General features: G+C 54.5%; 1 protein-coding gene across 2 annotated transcripts in view; it reads left to right on the top strand.

Annotated features, from left to right (window-relative positions):
* The window catches only part of NEURL1B (neuralized E3 ubiquitin protein ligase 1B), a 128,723-nt gene that overhangs the window by 10,949 nt on the left and 104,676 nt on the right, over positions 1 to 13,098 (top strand). The window contains exon 1 of one of the 2 annotated variants that reach the window (XM_040573931.1): positions 12,487 to 12,568. The exons of the other annotated variant lie outside the window; for it this stretch is intronic. Within the exon in view, the coding sequence (XP_040429865.1) occupies positions 12,505 to 12,568 (64 nt within the window). The 5' untranslated portion in view covers positions 12,487 to 12,504. Of the gene's footprint in view, positions 1 to 12,486; positions 12,569 to 13,098 lie in introns of those variants that run through there. 2 annotated transcript variants of the gene reach the window in all.

Genomic DNA, 13,098 nt, shown 5'->3' on the forward strand with positions numbered 1-13,098 from the left:
AAAGCTTGACTGACATAAATAATTTAGTTTCTCTGTGCCCTCCTTTTCTTCCTGAACTGCTGGAGATGGAGGTGACCCACAGAGCCATATGAAATTCTGCAGATAATCTCCTGGTTTGACTCTTTCAACTATCTGGCAGCTGTAATTTATGGTCACACTCCGCTGGCTGCAGTAAGATTGTTTTTTCTATATTTTTGTATCATTTTCTGCTAGAGTACGAGCAGGAAAAATAGACATTTTTGTGTATTTACTTTTTTGTGCGATCCAAGCTCTGAATAGTGGATTTCCCCCCACCTCTTTCCCTATTGATTTTTGTCTCCTCTATATTTTCTTTATTTTTCTTATGCTTATGACAGACTCCCTCTGCTCCCTCTATATTCTGGCTTTCTGCTGGAAAATTGCATTTCAGTTGCTGCCATCGATTCCCTCTCGGTTAGCCAGGCTTTATATTCTGTCTGGTGGCAGAGCATCGCCTGGGGTTCTGTTTCAGAGCCGCTGTCGCTGTTGGGACCGTGGGATAGGAACAGAGCTGAACAGAGGTAGCGGTTCTGTCCTTCCCATGGCTTACCCACGGCTTTGGGAACTCTGCGCCTCGGTCACCACAAACAATTTGGCCACAAGAGGGGACTGAGCAGCGTGGCTCAGGGCTGAGGTAGCTCTCCATCGGCGTTTGCAACCTCTGTGGCCGCAGCAGGGAGCCTGCTGCCCGGGTTGTGCAGGGAGCTTGGGTGCTGGGGGCCTTGGGGGCACCGGCCGCTTCATTGCCTCTGGTACTGGAACTGCTGCAGGGTCCGTGTCTGCCTGGCATTGTCCCAATTCCTTCTCGTAAAGGCATGAATATCCTGAAGGATATCCCTTCCTGACGCAGGGCAGAGGCTCTCCCAGGTGGCTTTCCACCCATGGGGCTGCAAACGAGGGTTAGACCCCAGAAGCGTCTCCATCAGAGGAAGTATGTGGAGGCGAGGGAGCTCCAGCGAGCCCCTTTTCTGCTGGCCCCCTGTAATTTGCTCACTGTATAACCTCCCCAGTCTCTTTACACCACGGGAGCTTGTGCCAGAAAACCCTTCCTGTCGTACTCAGGCCCATGTTGCTCCCTCAGGGAGGCTCACCCGCCTCTTCCTGACCTGGTGGTGGGCAAAAATCAGAGTCCATATGACCAAGCCCTCCTCGCCAGCTGGTGGAAGGAAGGTCCCCATGAATTATTCCCAGGACGCAAGCTAGCACGGCCTCTTAGCAAGGGTCTCTGAGCTGAACCAGCCGGGCAGATGTGGTGTGTCAGCAGGGCGTTAATGCATTGCTGGCAGAGGTCAGTGTTATCTCGGGGATTTACAGCCTGTGGGAATCAAACTGCTGCTCGTGCTCTGAACCTTGGGGGAAAAAAGCTCCCCTGGCTTTTCGCTTGCAATCCTGCTGGCGATCCAGGACGTTCGCAGCTGATGGGGAATGTCTTGGCTGCCGACCCTGGAGTAGGGTGGGGGATCCAAGCAGAGCTTTCTTAGTTCATCTTTACTTTAGCGACTCACTTGACACTTGACTTTAGTCTTTAATTGTGACGTTTTAACCTGAAACTTTGCAGATGGGGAACTGATACTAGCGGAGCAAGGTCACTTTGCTCAGCTGGTGTGAACAGATCTAAGCCGGGGTCTGATGTTCCTTAGTCCTTGGCAGGTTTCTGCCCCAGCCCTTCCCCAGCTTCGGGCCTGATCCAGTTCCCAGTGAGAGCGATGGAAATACCAAGTCCCAGTGTGCTCCTTCAGACCTAGGTGCAGAGCACGCCCATTGATGGTGATGGTGGCCTTCATCAAGGCTGTCTGCGCTTCCTCGTCCCCGTGTCCTCCAGCTCTTTGCGGGGATGCTGTCGGCATTGCCAGGGTTTTCTAAAGCCTCTTGGAGATCTGCTGAGAAGTGATGTACGCAGGTGTGTTTGTGGTGTGTTGGCTGGGGGGACTGTGAGACCTCAGCCCGGCCTCTGGCTTAATGCAAGCCACAGTTTCATGCAGCTCTTCCTATCGCGCTTCTGTGTAATGGAGTGATTCTTCCTGACCTCAAGTTTTGGTAAAGAGAGAAGTACCTGTGGGGTGAAACGGACGCCACAGTCGTTTTCCAAGGTCCCGAGCTGTCTGAAAAATAGGGTGGGCAAAAAGGTGCTGTTGCAAAATTAGCACCGGGCATTTCTGGCATTGAAATAGCTTTAAAAACTACCTCTATGGGAGCGGCGTTCTCACTGCCGTCACCAAATCCACGGAGTGCAGGACAGGGCCCAGCATCTGATTCAATTCCTGATGAATCATCATTTCCACTACTTGTTTTTCATAATTGCTTTCGCTAATCCTCAGCTGCATTTGCATTTGCTCGGTGCTTATGATCCTCTCTGCCTTCATCCATGGGTACAAGTCATGGAGTGTCAACATCCTGCTCGTGTCCCTCGTGTCCCTTGCGGTGCTCGGTGGAGCTGTAAACACAGGAGAGGAAGGTCTTTGTCTGATGTAAATGATCAAAGCCGTGCTGATATGAGTGAGGCTACAGCAATTTACACCAGCTGCGGAAATGCCCGCAGGATATTTCATTCCTGCTGGCTGGAACAGCAGAAAGCTGGTAGGGAAAATGGACTCAATCCAAACATACCTGACATGAGGAAGAGACAGCTGAGCGATTCTCTGCTCCTTTCTCTTGGTCCGTTTGGGGCTAGCAAGAAATCTTTTTGTCTTCTGTGCTTGTTCCTGCATAGAGGCAGGTGTGTTGCACGCTCTGTGCATCCACTTGGACACGGGGCATCCCGTTAAACTGTTGTGCCAAGAAAGATGCTTTCTAGCAGCAAATAGGGGCGTACTTCTGGTGAAAAGGACTGTTGGATTAAATAAGGTTTAGGTGCCTAAGATGAAAATTTTCCTTGCGTATAACCAGAAACAGAGTTCATATCTGTAGTTTTTGCATTTTCCGGCACTAATTCCAATCGGGATCCTTGCAGGGGAAGGGATGGGAAGATGTAGGGTTTGTCTGGATTCTGCTGCATTAACCCAGTGGTGCTGTGTCAGAACAGAAAATGCTGCAGGAAAAAAAAAAAAGCACCCAAGTCAAAGCTTGTAATAATGAAAGGAAATGATCCTTTCTGAACTTAAGCTGAATTTGCAGAACGTCCTTACCCCAATGTGTGTCACATATAATTGACCCCATTTTGAAGGGGTTAAGTAACTTTATTTCATTCAACTCTCCACAGAACAGGAGGAGAATGGGGGCCAGGAAAAATTATTGAATGGAAAAGGACAAGGTTTTTTGTTTGGTTTTCGTTTAAGGAAGAAGCAGCTCCTTCCCAGCTTCTCGGAAGGAATTGCAAACAATGGAGGTGAACGTAAAACCCAAGATGCAAAACCATCTCCTGCAATTAACTCCCCTGCGTGGGCAGCTGGGCTCCCGCAGCCATCCGGCCCTGTGACCCTCTGCCAGCTCGCACCGGGCTCATCGTTTCCCCTCCGTGCTCTGCCGCTGCGGGCCTGTGTCCCCCCCGCTTCCATCAAGGAGCAACGTCGCCAGTGGGCAAACACTAATCCATCCTGACAGCTCTGCCCATCTTCCTGCTTTGGTCTGGCATCCAGCAAACAGCTTGATTAAGGTCCCCGGGGCTCTATTAGTGCAGCTTGTTGCCTGCAAATTAATCAACAGGTTGCATTGTTTAACTCTTTGCTGGAGCTGCTCGGGAAGTGTTCTGCTCTGCTGCGGGCTTTGAAAGGAGCCTTTCGAACCGGCTCCTCCGCACAGTGCTGCAGGAATAGCCCCAGGTGGGGTCGCGGCCTTGATCTCTTGGGCAGGAGGGGAGGGGATCCCGTGGGCTCTGCAGGCTCTAATCAGGCTTCCAAGCTCTAATAGGAAATTTTGAAATTTACTTTATTCTGTCAGCTCTTTACCCATCTTTTGTAAAACACCCGTTATGTGTGCAAAGGGCAGCCAGGGGAAACCTGCGCTTTGCTTAATTACCCGTAAGAAGTCCGATGTCCTCTGGGCCCTCCGAAGTGGAAGCGCAGAGGGGACTGGGACCTCCCGACTGTTCTGAGGTTTGCTCTGCCGAAGTTTCATGTACATTGAATTTTGTAGTGTTACTTCTCTCACTTTGGGCTTGTGCTTTAACAGTTTGGTCTGTGCCGCGTATACCAGGGTTAAAGAGAAAGGGGAAGAAAAAACCACCACAACCACCAAAAAAAAAAAATCCCCCAAGCCAACAAACCACCAAAACCATGTAGGCACTGTGCTTTACGCCCGAGCTTTGGTAAGAAGCAGAAATTCAGGGAGCACTCACTGAGTCTTAAGCCGGCTGTATGGATACCAGGATGGAGATAGCTAATGTTGTATGGGTAGCACGTGTTGAATGTTGTGTTATTTTTTCAAATTTAGTAGGATTTCTAACTTCTGGCGTGCAGGTACATGGGAGACCCAGCTCCTCGGCTCTGATTTTCCATTTCTATGGGTGTCCTCACACCTCCCAGCTGGTGGTGGCCTGGTCGGTGCGTTATATCGGTGTGCACGCTCTGCCTGCACAATTACATTTGATCTGATCCAGACTTCACCCCACGACCGGTAAGAGCAGCGTGAGCCCTGTAACTAGCATTGATTACTTGTAGAAACAATTAAGGGTAAAATAAGAACGTGCCCACAAGGCAGTTGTCTCCTCCTCAGCTGAAGGAGAGCAGCCAGCAGAGGGAGAGCTGCTGAGCCCTGCTGCTCCGTGCGCTCCCCAGGGAAGGAAGGAAGGAAGGAGGGCTGTTCTGCTGTGTGCTCCGCTTGGAGGTGAGCAGTGTGCGGTGGGGGATTTGCCAACCCTCTGTCTTCAGCATCTGGCCAACATCTGCTGTCTGGAGGACGTAAAAATGATCACAACTTGATCATTTTCATGCCTATCTTAACAGGAGCCTTCAGAGCATCTTAGTCCTTGGTTTGACTTTGCTGTGTCCGGGTGAGAACAGTTTGGTCGCTCTGTGTGTACCAAGGGGACGAGTGACCCAGAGAGCTGAAGCAGAGTGCACTGAGGATCTGAGGATGATGCTCATCCCTCGACCTCTGCTGTGAGCTCCTTCCTGGCCTCTCCGTGAGCCCTGATGCTGGTGCTCTGGTGATGGGAGCTCTTGCCAGCCCTCTGCCTGGGGTCACAGATGGTCTGTGTGCTTCTGTGGTGGGGCTTTTCCCCCTGCTGCCGCCTTCTCCAACTGTCACTGCCTAGGGACCTTTCTAGGTCTTGGGAGAAAAAGCACAGACGTTGCTTCGTATGCCGTTTCAAATGCACTTACCGTTACCACACTCCTGTGAGGAGGTTCTTTGGGCCAGACAGAAGGAAGAGAGGTCTTTCTGAAGGGAGGTTTTAAGCGAAACGACTTCTGTTCACTGTAGTCTTGAGGGTCTAGGGAGTGTTGGTGGGAATACGGAGAGAACAGGCACGAGGAGAGCTGAGAAAGGTTCCTGTGTGCCGGAGTCTCCCTAGCGCAGTTCAGATACCCTCCTTGCTGAGGTTGGCCTTGGTATCAGGGGCACAGCAGCTGGTGTCCCCAGCGTCCCATCAGCGGGAGGCTTTCCCTCTAGGACAGTGAGATCCAGCTCTGCCCTCAGGATGCTCACCTGTAACGAGGACACACGGGCTCAGGCTGCCTGCAGGACGTGGTGCCCGAATTAAGGGAGGAAGCGTCAAGGCGGTGCTTGGTAAAACGCTGCTTATGGGCTGCCGCGGATCTGACCGTGTTGCCCCCAGTGTGGGAAATTTCAGGCCCCTGCAGCCTCCCGCGGGGTCTGACGTGAGCCACTGGGCAGGGGGCAGCAGCGGGTGGTTGGGGTCTGGTGAGCTGCCGCCATCACGGTGCTGGCACAAAATCCCCCCGACTGCTTTGCTGTGTGGAGTTCCTGTGACTCTGGGACCTGGGCAGTGCTCTGCTCCCACTGCGCCCGTTCTGCAGTGAAACCTTGGGTGGTTTGTCTGGGGAAAAATAGCTTCTGGGTGCTTGAGGTCAGCACAAACGTGCAAACAATTGTGATCCGGCGACTCTGGCTTGGTACGAATGGCACTGTCAATCCGCTGACACAGAACCCCGCGTGAACGGGCGAGGTGGAATAGCACCAGACGTAGCCTCAGATGACTTAACGAGCTGCTGAAGTTTTTAAATGCATGTCATCTTTTTTTTTTTTTTTTTTTAAATTTAAATTTCCTCTGACATTTCATAGGCTTCATCACTCAACGTGAAGCCAAAATCCATGCGAGTGTGTGCGGTAGGATTGTTTTTAAATTTTATTTTAAATACAGATGTCTGGAATAACTTTTTTGCACACACTGTAGGAGTGTAAAGGTTTCTAAGCAACATCATTTCATGCTGTTTGCATTAGAGAATGTAAAACAGGGTTCCTTTTTTTAAAAGTCTCTGCAGTGCAGGCATAATTACAGATCCCATTATGCAGCATTGTGTCTACGGTGAAGCCTGCCTTAATGGAATATTCTGCCTTGTGCTCAAGTCTTACCTGCTTTTTACCGAGACGCTTAAGGACTTAATTAGCGTCATTATAGACTGCCACCCCCTCCCTCAGCCCCGTGCACGAAGGGATAATGATCTGCCCAAGCCAGTGCGTTGGCTTCCCATGGCTAGCAGCACCGCGCGGAGGGAGTGTTTCATAGCTCGCTGCCGCTATCTCGGAGCGGACATGGAGGAGGAGGAGAGGGGGAAGAAATGAAAGCATTTCCTAGGAGCAATAAATATACGTTGTGTTTACTTGGCTGATCGTAGCCATTGAGCTGGGATGGCGTTTGGCACGGGGAGATGCCTGAGGAGTTCCCCTGCGTAATGCCTCGTCGCCGGCTGCCCGGCGTTCCCCTACCCTCAGCCCTCGGCTCTCTGAAAGAGCCCTGGGGACGCAGCAGGAGCTGCAGGTGCTGTGTGGCACCGAGGGAAGGGGCTGGAGGGGCTGGGGACGGTGGGCAGGGGGACACCTCGGTGGGGAAGGCACCGAGAGGGGCTGGGGGTGCAGAGAGGGTCGTGGCACTGCCCAAGGTCTGGGTGCAGAGCTGCCAGCGGCTGCCCGGGGCCGTGCACAAGGTGCCGGGGGTTGCATCTCTAAAAGCTTCACTGCATCCTAAAGCTTCACTTGCATCCTAAAGCTTCACTGGTGAGCAACGCTTGCGCCGAGCTGCCCGGCGGAGTTTTATAAACATCTGGGGGCGTTTTTGCAGTCTCTGAGATGAAGTGTTGGCTTTCGTACCTGAGAAGGGGCCAGAGGAGTTTTTATGGCTGGTTAGGTAACTGCTCTGGCATGCTGCACCGGGGGCTCTAGCCGATACTAACGAGGTGCACGCGCGCTGCGGTGCATGCGTCCTCCTCTGCTGCTGCTGCGTGCCGTGCGGGGACGTAGCTGGGAGGTTTTCCTGCAGGTGTTCGGCTCTCTGCCCCCTGCATCCCTCCTGCCCGTCCTGTACCGAGTTCTCTCCTTCCTGCCTCAAGCTAGTGGTCCCCCAGCAAGCTTTCTCTGGAGCTTTACTCGCATCTTGCGGAGGAAAATTTCCCCCGGCCCCTGCCATTTGCCCGTCCCTGCAGTGGGAAGGGCACTGCGGGCAGGGTTAGGGGACGGGAGCTGCCCTTTTGGGGCCTGGCACTCCTCCACCTGCAGCGCTGCCTCCAGAGGAGCTCCTTGAAGGCTCCTGGCCCCATCTCCTATGACATGTAAAAATAAGAAAGGAGGAGCTGCGGTGCCGATGGGTTTCCTTTATTTCCTTTGTTTTGGGGTCCTGAACATTGCCTGCTTGCTCCCTCACCTCAGCAAACGGTGTCTGGCCTGGGCTGAAGCAAGGAAGCTGCCCGTGCTGGAGACCAGAGAAGATGCCCTTGGGTGTCATCACCCCCTCTTGTGCTTTGCACACCCAGGACGATTCTCCTGCGTTACACACTCTTAGCGAGGACTGCTGCAGTGGGGGGCGCCTGGTGTTTTGCTTGGAGCCATTTGGCTCCTTCTCTGGCTCTCCCAGCCCCTGTCCTCCAGGAGCTGTGCGTGATCCCTGCTCAGGTAGCTGGGGAAGTGTCCCCAGGCCTCCCACCCCTCAGCACAGAGCGGTGCTCGATGTGACGTGTCCGGCACGGAGAGGTGCAGGCGGTCCTGCGCCCCCAGCACAAAGCCTGTCCGAGCTACGCTGCCCTTTGTGCTCTCTGGTGAGACGGCCGGGGGTCCTGGGCAACGTTTGTTCCGTTTTGCTTCACAAACACTGCAGATGGTGCCAGATGAGGTTTTGTAGGACCGTGTCCTCGGCCCTATGCTCTGTGTATTTCAGACGAGCCTGAGAGGGGGGTCTGGGCTGGATCCTTGTTTGTTCTTGAAGGGATTGATGCAGGCTTCAGAGTCCTCATCCATCCATCTTCCATATGGAGATTAAAAGTTTTGGCTGAACACTGCTAAATGTGCCGTCATCTATCACAGCGGAGGCGGGATTGTGTCAAGGAAAAATAATCCACCATCAGGCTCAAAAGAAGGAGGGAAAAAAAAAAAAGGAAAGAACTAAGACTTCCAGTGAAATGCATTGCTTTCAAAAACCCGATTTGCTCTTCGCCAAGTCATTGTTTGGTTTTAGACTCGTTTCACATGAAAGCAACCTTTAAAGGTTACTTTTATCCCTCTTTAATGAGCTATAGGAACGAGCCTAGCTTGCTGCAGGGCAGAGGCCAGGGGACGGGACCGCGTGCGGGGCTGCTGCGCCTCGGTGCGGCTGCGCGGGCTGTACCACCGGCTCCCCGGCTGCCAAGTCCTGCAGCCAGCAGCTTTCAGCAAGAAAAATGAAAGAGGATCACTGATGTATATCTCTCCCCTTGCCGCGGTGGAAATTATATACGCTGCAGCGTGCGGGGGAGAGAGGACGCATGCCGCTGTGTCTATTTTCCTGGAGCATTCTGGTTTACGGCGTTTGCACTGTGGGGGGCAGGTTTTCCAAACGCATCCCGAGCTGGGTGCTGAGCTCCTGAGAGATGTGTCCCTGCGGGAGCCCTTGGGTGCTGCTGGAAACCCAACCCCGGCAGTGAGCGCAGGGCTGGATCCTGCCCTGCCCCTGGGAGCAAGGTCCCCTTACTGCCTCCCCGGCACCCCGTGTTGCCACCTCATCCTTCTGCCCGGCGCTCGGGATGCCCGAGCATCCTCTCGGCTCCGCTGCAGGGAGGCGGGCACGGGGCACAGCCCGGGCAAAGCTGCTCTGCAGGGCCAGGGGGGCTGCATGCATGCAGCAACGTGGTGGTGTGAGCTGATGGGCTCAATGGAGAGCGACAAAGACAGCAGCAGCGTCTCTAAATACGACTCCTCATGGTGTACCTGTGAATCGAACTCCTCCTCTTCCCACCTAACCACAGGTGATTCTTTCGATCCAGGCATCGTGCACGAGCGGCTCCAAAGCCCCTTAGCGCACCTGGGAAACCTCCCAAGCCGCTGCGTACCCTTTCCAGTCAAAGGGCTGCTGCCATTTCTCACTCAGCTCCCAACTGCTGCGCTATTAAAACGTTTCTCTCATTTTTCTTGTGACACACATCACGCTGCTTTTAGGGGGGACCTGGCTGATGCCGAAAGGCAGCGGCCCACAGGAACGGCGGGGGGTAGATGAGTGGTAGCACGGCAGCAAGCGTGATGCGCGTGGGCTTTGCTGGCACGGGGAAGAGGTGGAGAGCCCCGACTTTCCCAAGTGGATCCCCCCAGTAGATCAAAACCCATGGAAGCAGCACGTCCTCGCTGCACCAGCGCAGACGCGCCATGCCGGGACGTGCTCGGGTGGGTTTTGGATGCGAGCTGGGGGTGCTGCTGCTGGTGATGCTGGGGTCCTGCTGGGTGTGAGGGGAGGAGAGGAGGTCACCAGCTGCTGAACTTCTACTTTTAGGAGTTTAGACTCTCACACGTCCCAGCACTAGCTCAAAGGACCCTGGACCTTGGAACAAGAGCCTTGGAACATCAGGAGATCCGCCCCAGTTGCTGGTGTCACTGTCGTCATTACTCGGGTGGGATAGGGTAGAGTAAAATGTGGTGCAAGGCAGCAGAACCTCTCAGCAGAGGGACTTCGAAGTGGCCACAGTACCCAAACTGCTGGCCCTGGGGCTGCACAACGGCAGCAGGGAGGCGTTTGCCCTCCCGTAGGTGTTTTTCCCTTTCAAATCAGCTCTGCCCTCTTTACAGGGCTCATTTGTACGGGGGGAGCGAGGGCTGCGATGGCTTTGCCGTGCGTGCCGCTGTTGTTTGATGCAGAAGGGAGCTTCCCACCGCAGCGGGAGCTCCGGCACCCGAAATGCTCGGCACAGGCAGGACGTGGTGGCCGGGACGAGGGGCTGGCGGACACGGAGCTGCGAGCCCGGGGGAAAATCCCTGCTCACCAGAACCGCGGATGCTGCTGCTCGCTGCAGACGTGTCTGCAGGCCCCTGGGGGCAGCGGGCAGCGGAGAGCAACTTTCCTATGGGAAAGTAAGGACTTGTTCCATTTTTAACCCTTGCTAATTGAGTCCAGGGTGAAACGTGACCCCAGGTTACATAGTTGTAATGCCTTCCCCGCGCGCTGGGCCCTCAGGAGGGGGAAGAGCAGCAGTTTGCTGCTTTTGGCCCAGCTCCCTGAAGAAGGGGATTTTTTAACAGCTGTAAATAAGGAGAACGGAGAGGCAGGAAGTGGACATCTCCTTAACAGCCATCGGAGGATTAAGGACATGTCCTTAATGGACGTGGGGACGCCTGCCATGCTGGGGCAGACAGCCCGGATGGGCGATCGCTCTCGGCAGGGGTCTCGCAGCCCATTGCAGGTACAATGAACTTTCCATGCCCAGCACCCCGCAAATCTTTATGGATGGAGCCAGCCCACGGGCATGGAAACAATGCCAATGTCATGGGTGATGGGAGCCAGCTGGGAGCCTGTCGGTGCCACCGCCGACCATCCCAGTGCCTGGGGAGGGGACCCCTGGGCCGTGGGGTCTCCTCTCCCTGCCTGCTGTTTGCGGGAGGCTTCAGGATCTGGGGTTACGCCAAGGCAGCAGTCACAGGTCGCTCGTCTGAGCCTTGTCACTAAAAATAGATGGCTGTAGCCTGAAGGTGGCTTGTGGTGTCATTGGTGCCTGCTGTTCTGCTTTGTTATGAAACCTGAAATCGGTGTTGGTTTTAAGAGTTTCTGCCCCGCCACACACCCATTTACTTTTTTCAACCTTACCAGTATTAACTATGCCATGCCAGGTAGGTTTTGCTGGTCTCCTTGGAAGAGCTGCCCATTGGCATCTTCCCTTGCCATGAGAACGTCAGCGGATCATTCCTCCTAAATGAGGAAAACCATGGATGTGAGTGCAGAATGAGAACTTAGGAGGGAGGAAAAAACAAAAAAAGAAAATAAAAGCAGAGGGTTAGCAGGAGTCAGCAGCTGCTTTAGACTCGCTTCTTCAACTATCCTTCTACTAAATTCCCTGTTTGTCTGCAGAGACTTCGAGGAAAAAGGGCAGGGTAGACAAGACAAGATGTTTTACCGTTAAACATTTCCAGACCTCCACAGGCCACCACGAAGGAGCAGCACAGATGTTGTGTTTGGGAACGGGTGTCCCGCGGGAGCCGGCTGGCTGCGAGCTGTCTGCAAGGTGCCTTCCCCTCCCGTCTGTGGGGGACGCCCCTTATTGGAGCCTCATCCCCCCAAATGGCATGAGATTTGTCTCTGGGGCTAGCCTGGGAACATGGGGTGGGAAGGAGGAAACGGTGAGAAGTCGCTGGAAAACCCAGAGGTCCTCAGCTCTGTGCACTGCTCTCCAGGCTGGACGCAGCTCCGATGGGCGAGGACTGGACAAGAAGCGCGTGGGCTCGGCTGTGCTCCTGCTCTGTGGGCAGCCGAGCAGGCGTTTTCTTGGGGGTTTTGTCATCCCTGGAGACCCTCACCGAAAGTGTGCCATCGCTGCACGGTGATGCTGCCAGCGTGGGCCACGTTGCAGTGTGCAGAGCTTCCCCAAAAACGGGGAGATGTCCCTTTTGTTCGTAAGGACAAAGGGCTTTCTGGATCTCTTCCAGGTCGCAATGCTTTGGTGCGGAACAAGAAATGCTCGGTTAACCAACCCTACTCCCCTCTCCTCCCAGTAAACAGGAGGCACTGAGCAATCCACTCGCTCACCTCTTCCGCCTCTCGGAAATCCTGGAAATAAATGTTTTGCTTCTAGTCCCAAACAATTAAAAAAGGGGATTTCTGCTTTCTTGCTGGCTGTATCTTTTCCCACCTCCTTGATTAATCTTGGATGCAGATGCTGGTCATTAGCCGCGCAGCTCAGGATCTGCAGCCTGCTGCCGGGACTTGACCGGTGCGTCTTGGAGCAACAAAAGCAGCTGAAACATCTGGCCAGGGCAAAAAAAAAAACCCTGCTGAGCTTCCTGACAGCTTGGCTGGGAGGGAGGAAGGGACAGGCGGGTGGAGAGGGTGCAAACAAGGTACTGTTCAGGGTGGAAAAATGTGATCTGGATTCTCCATAACAAACTCGCCTGCTCTGCTGTCTCGGCGTGAGCGGGGTTTTTGCAATGCCTGGGAAGTCCAAGCCTCCCGCTCCCCGAGGACAACGAGGGGCAGTTTGCAGAGGCGCAGGTGGGTGGGGACGTCCTCCCCAAATCCTCCGGGGAGGTGTCGGTGAGGGGCCCTGTTGTTGTAGCTGATTGCCTGCTGCTGAACGGGGAAAAAAAGGTGATGTCAGCTGAAGGCTATCAGCCAGGTGGGGGAACGGGGCCGTGCAACACCGTGATGCTGTCCCCACTGAGGATGTTACTGCTCAGTTAGCTGGTCTCGCTGCACGGCTGCTTGGGGGAGGGACAGATGAGGTTCCATGTCACCCTCCTTATCCCAGCTGTCTGTCCCCCCGTGGTCACCGAGAGCAGGGCGTGCTGGTGGCCGTGGGGCTGTGTCTGCAGGGGCGGCTCCCTGGTGGCCTCGTGGCGGTGGCAGCCCCGTGCAGACCTCACCTGATGGCTTGGGCAGGCGTGGAGCAGCACGGGCACGGCTGGGCGAACGCTGCTACCAGCTTGTGCAAGGGCTTGGATGCGTTTTGGGCTGAGAAGAGCATCTTCAGGGTGATGCGAGGTGGCACAGTCCTTGCTGAAAAGGACGGACCCAGCGCCTCC

This window comes from Cygnus olor, chromosome 14 (assembly GCF_009769625.2).
Source record: "Cygnus olor isolate bCygOlo1 chromosome 14, bCygOlo1.pri.v2, whole genome shotgun sequence".
NCBI classification, from domain to species: domain Eukaryota; kingdom Metazoa; phylum Chordata; class Aves; order Anseriformes; family Anatidae; genus Cygnus; species Cygnus olor.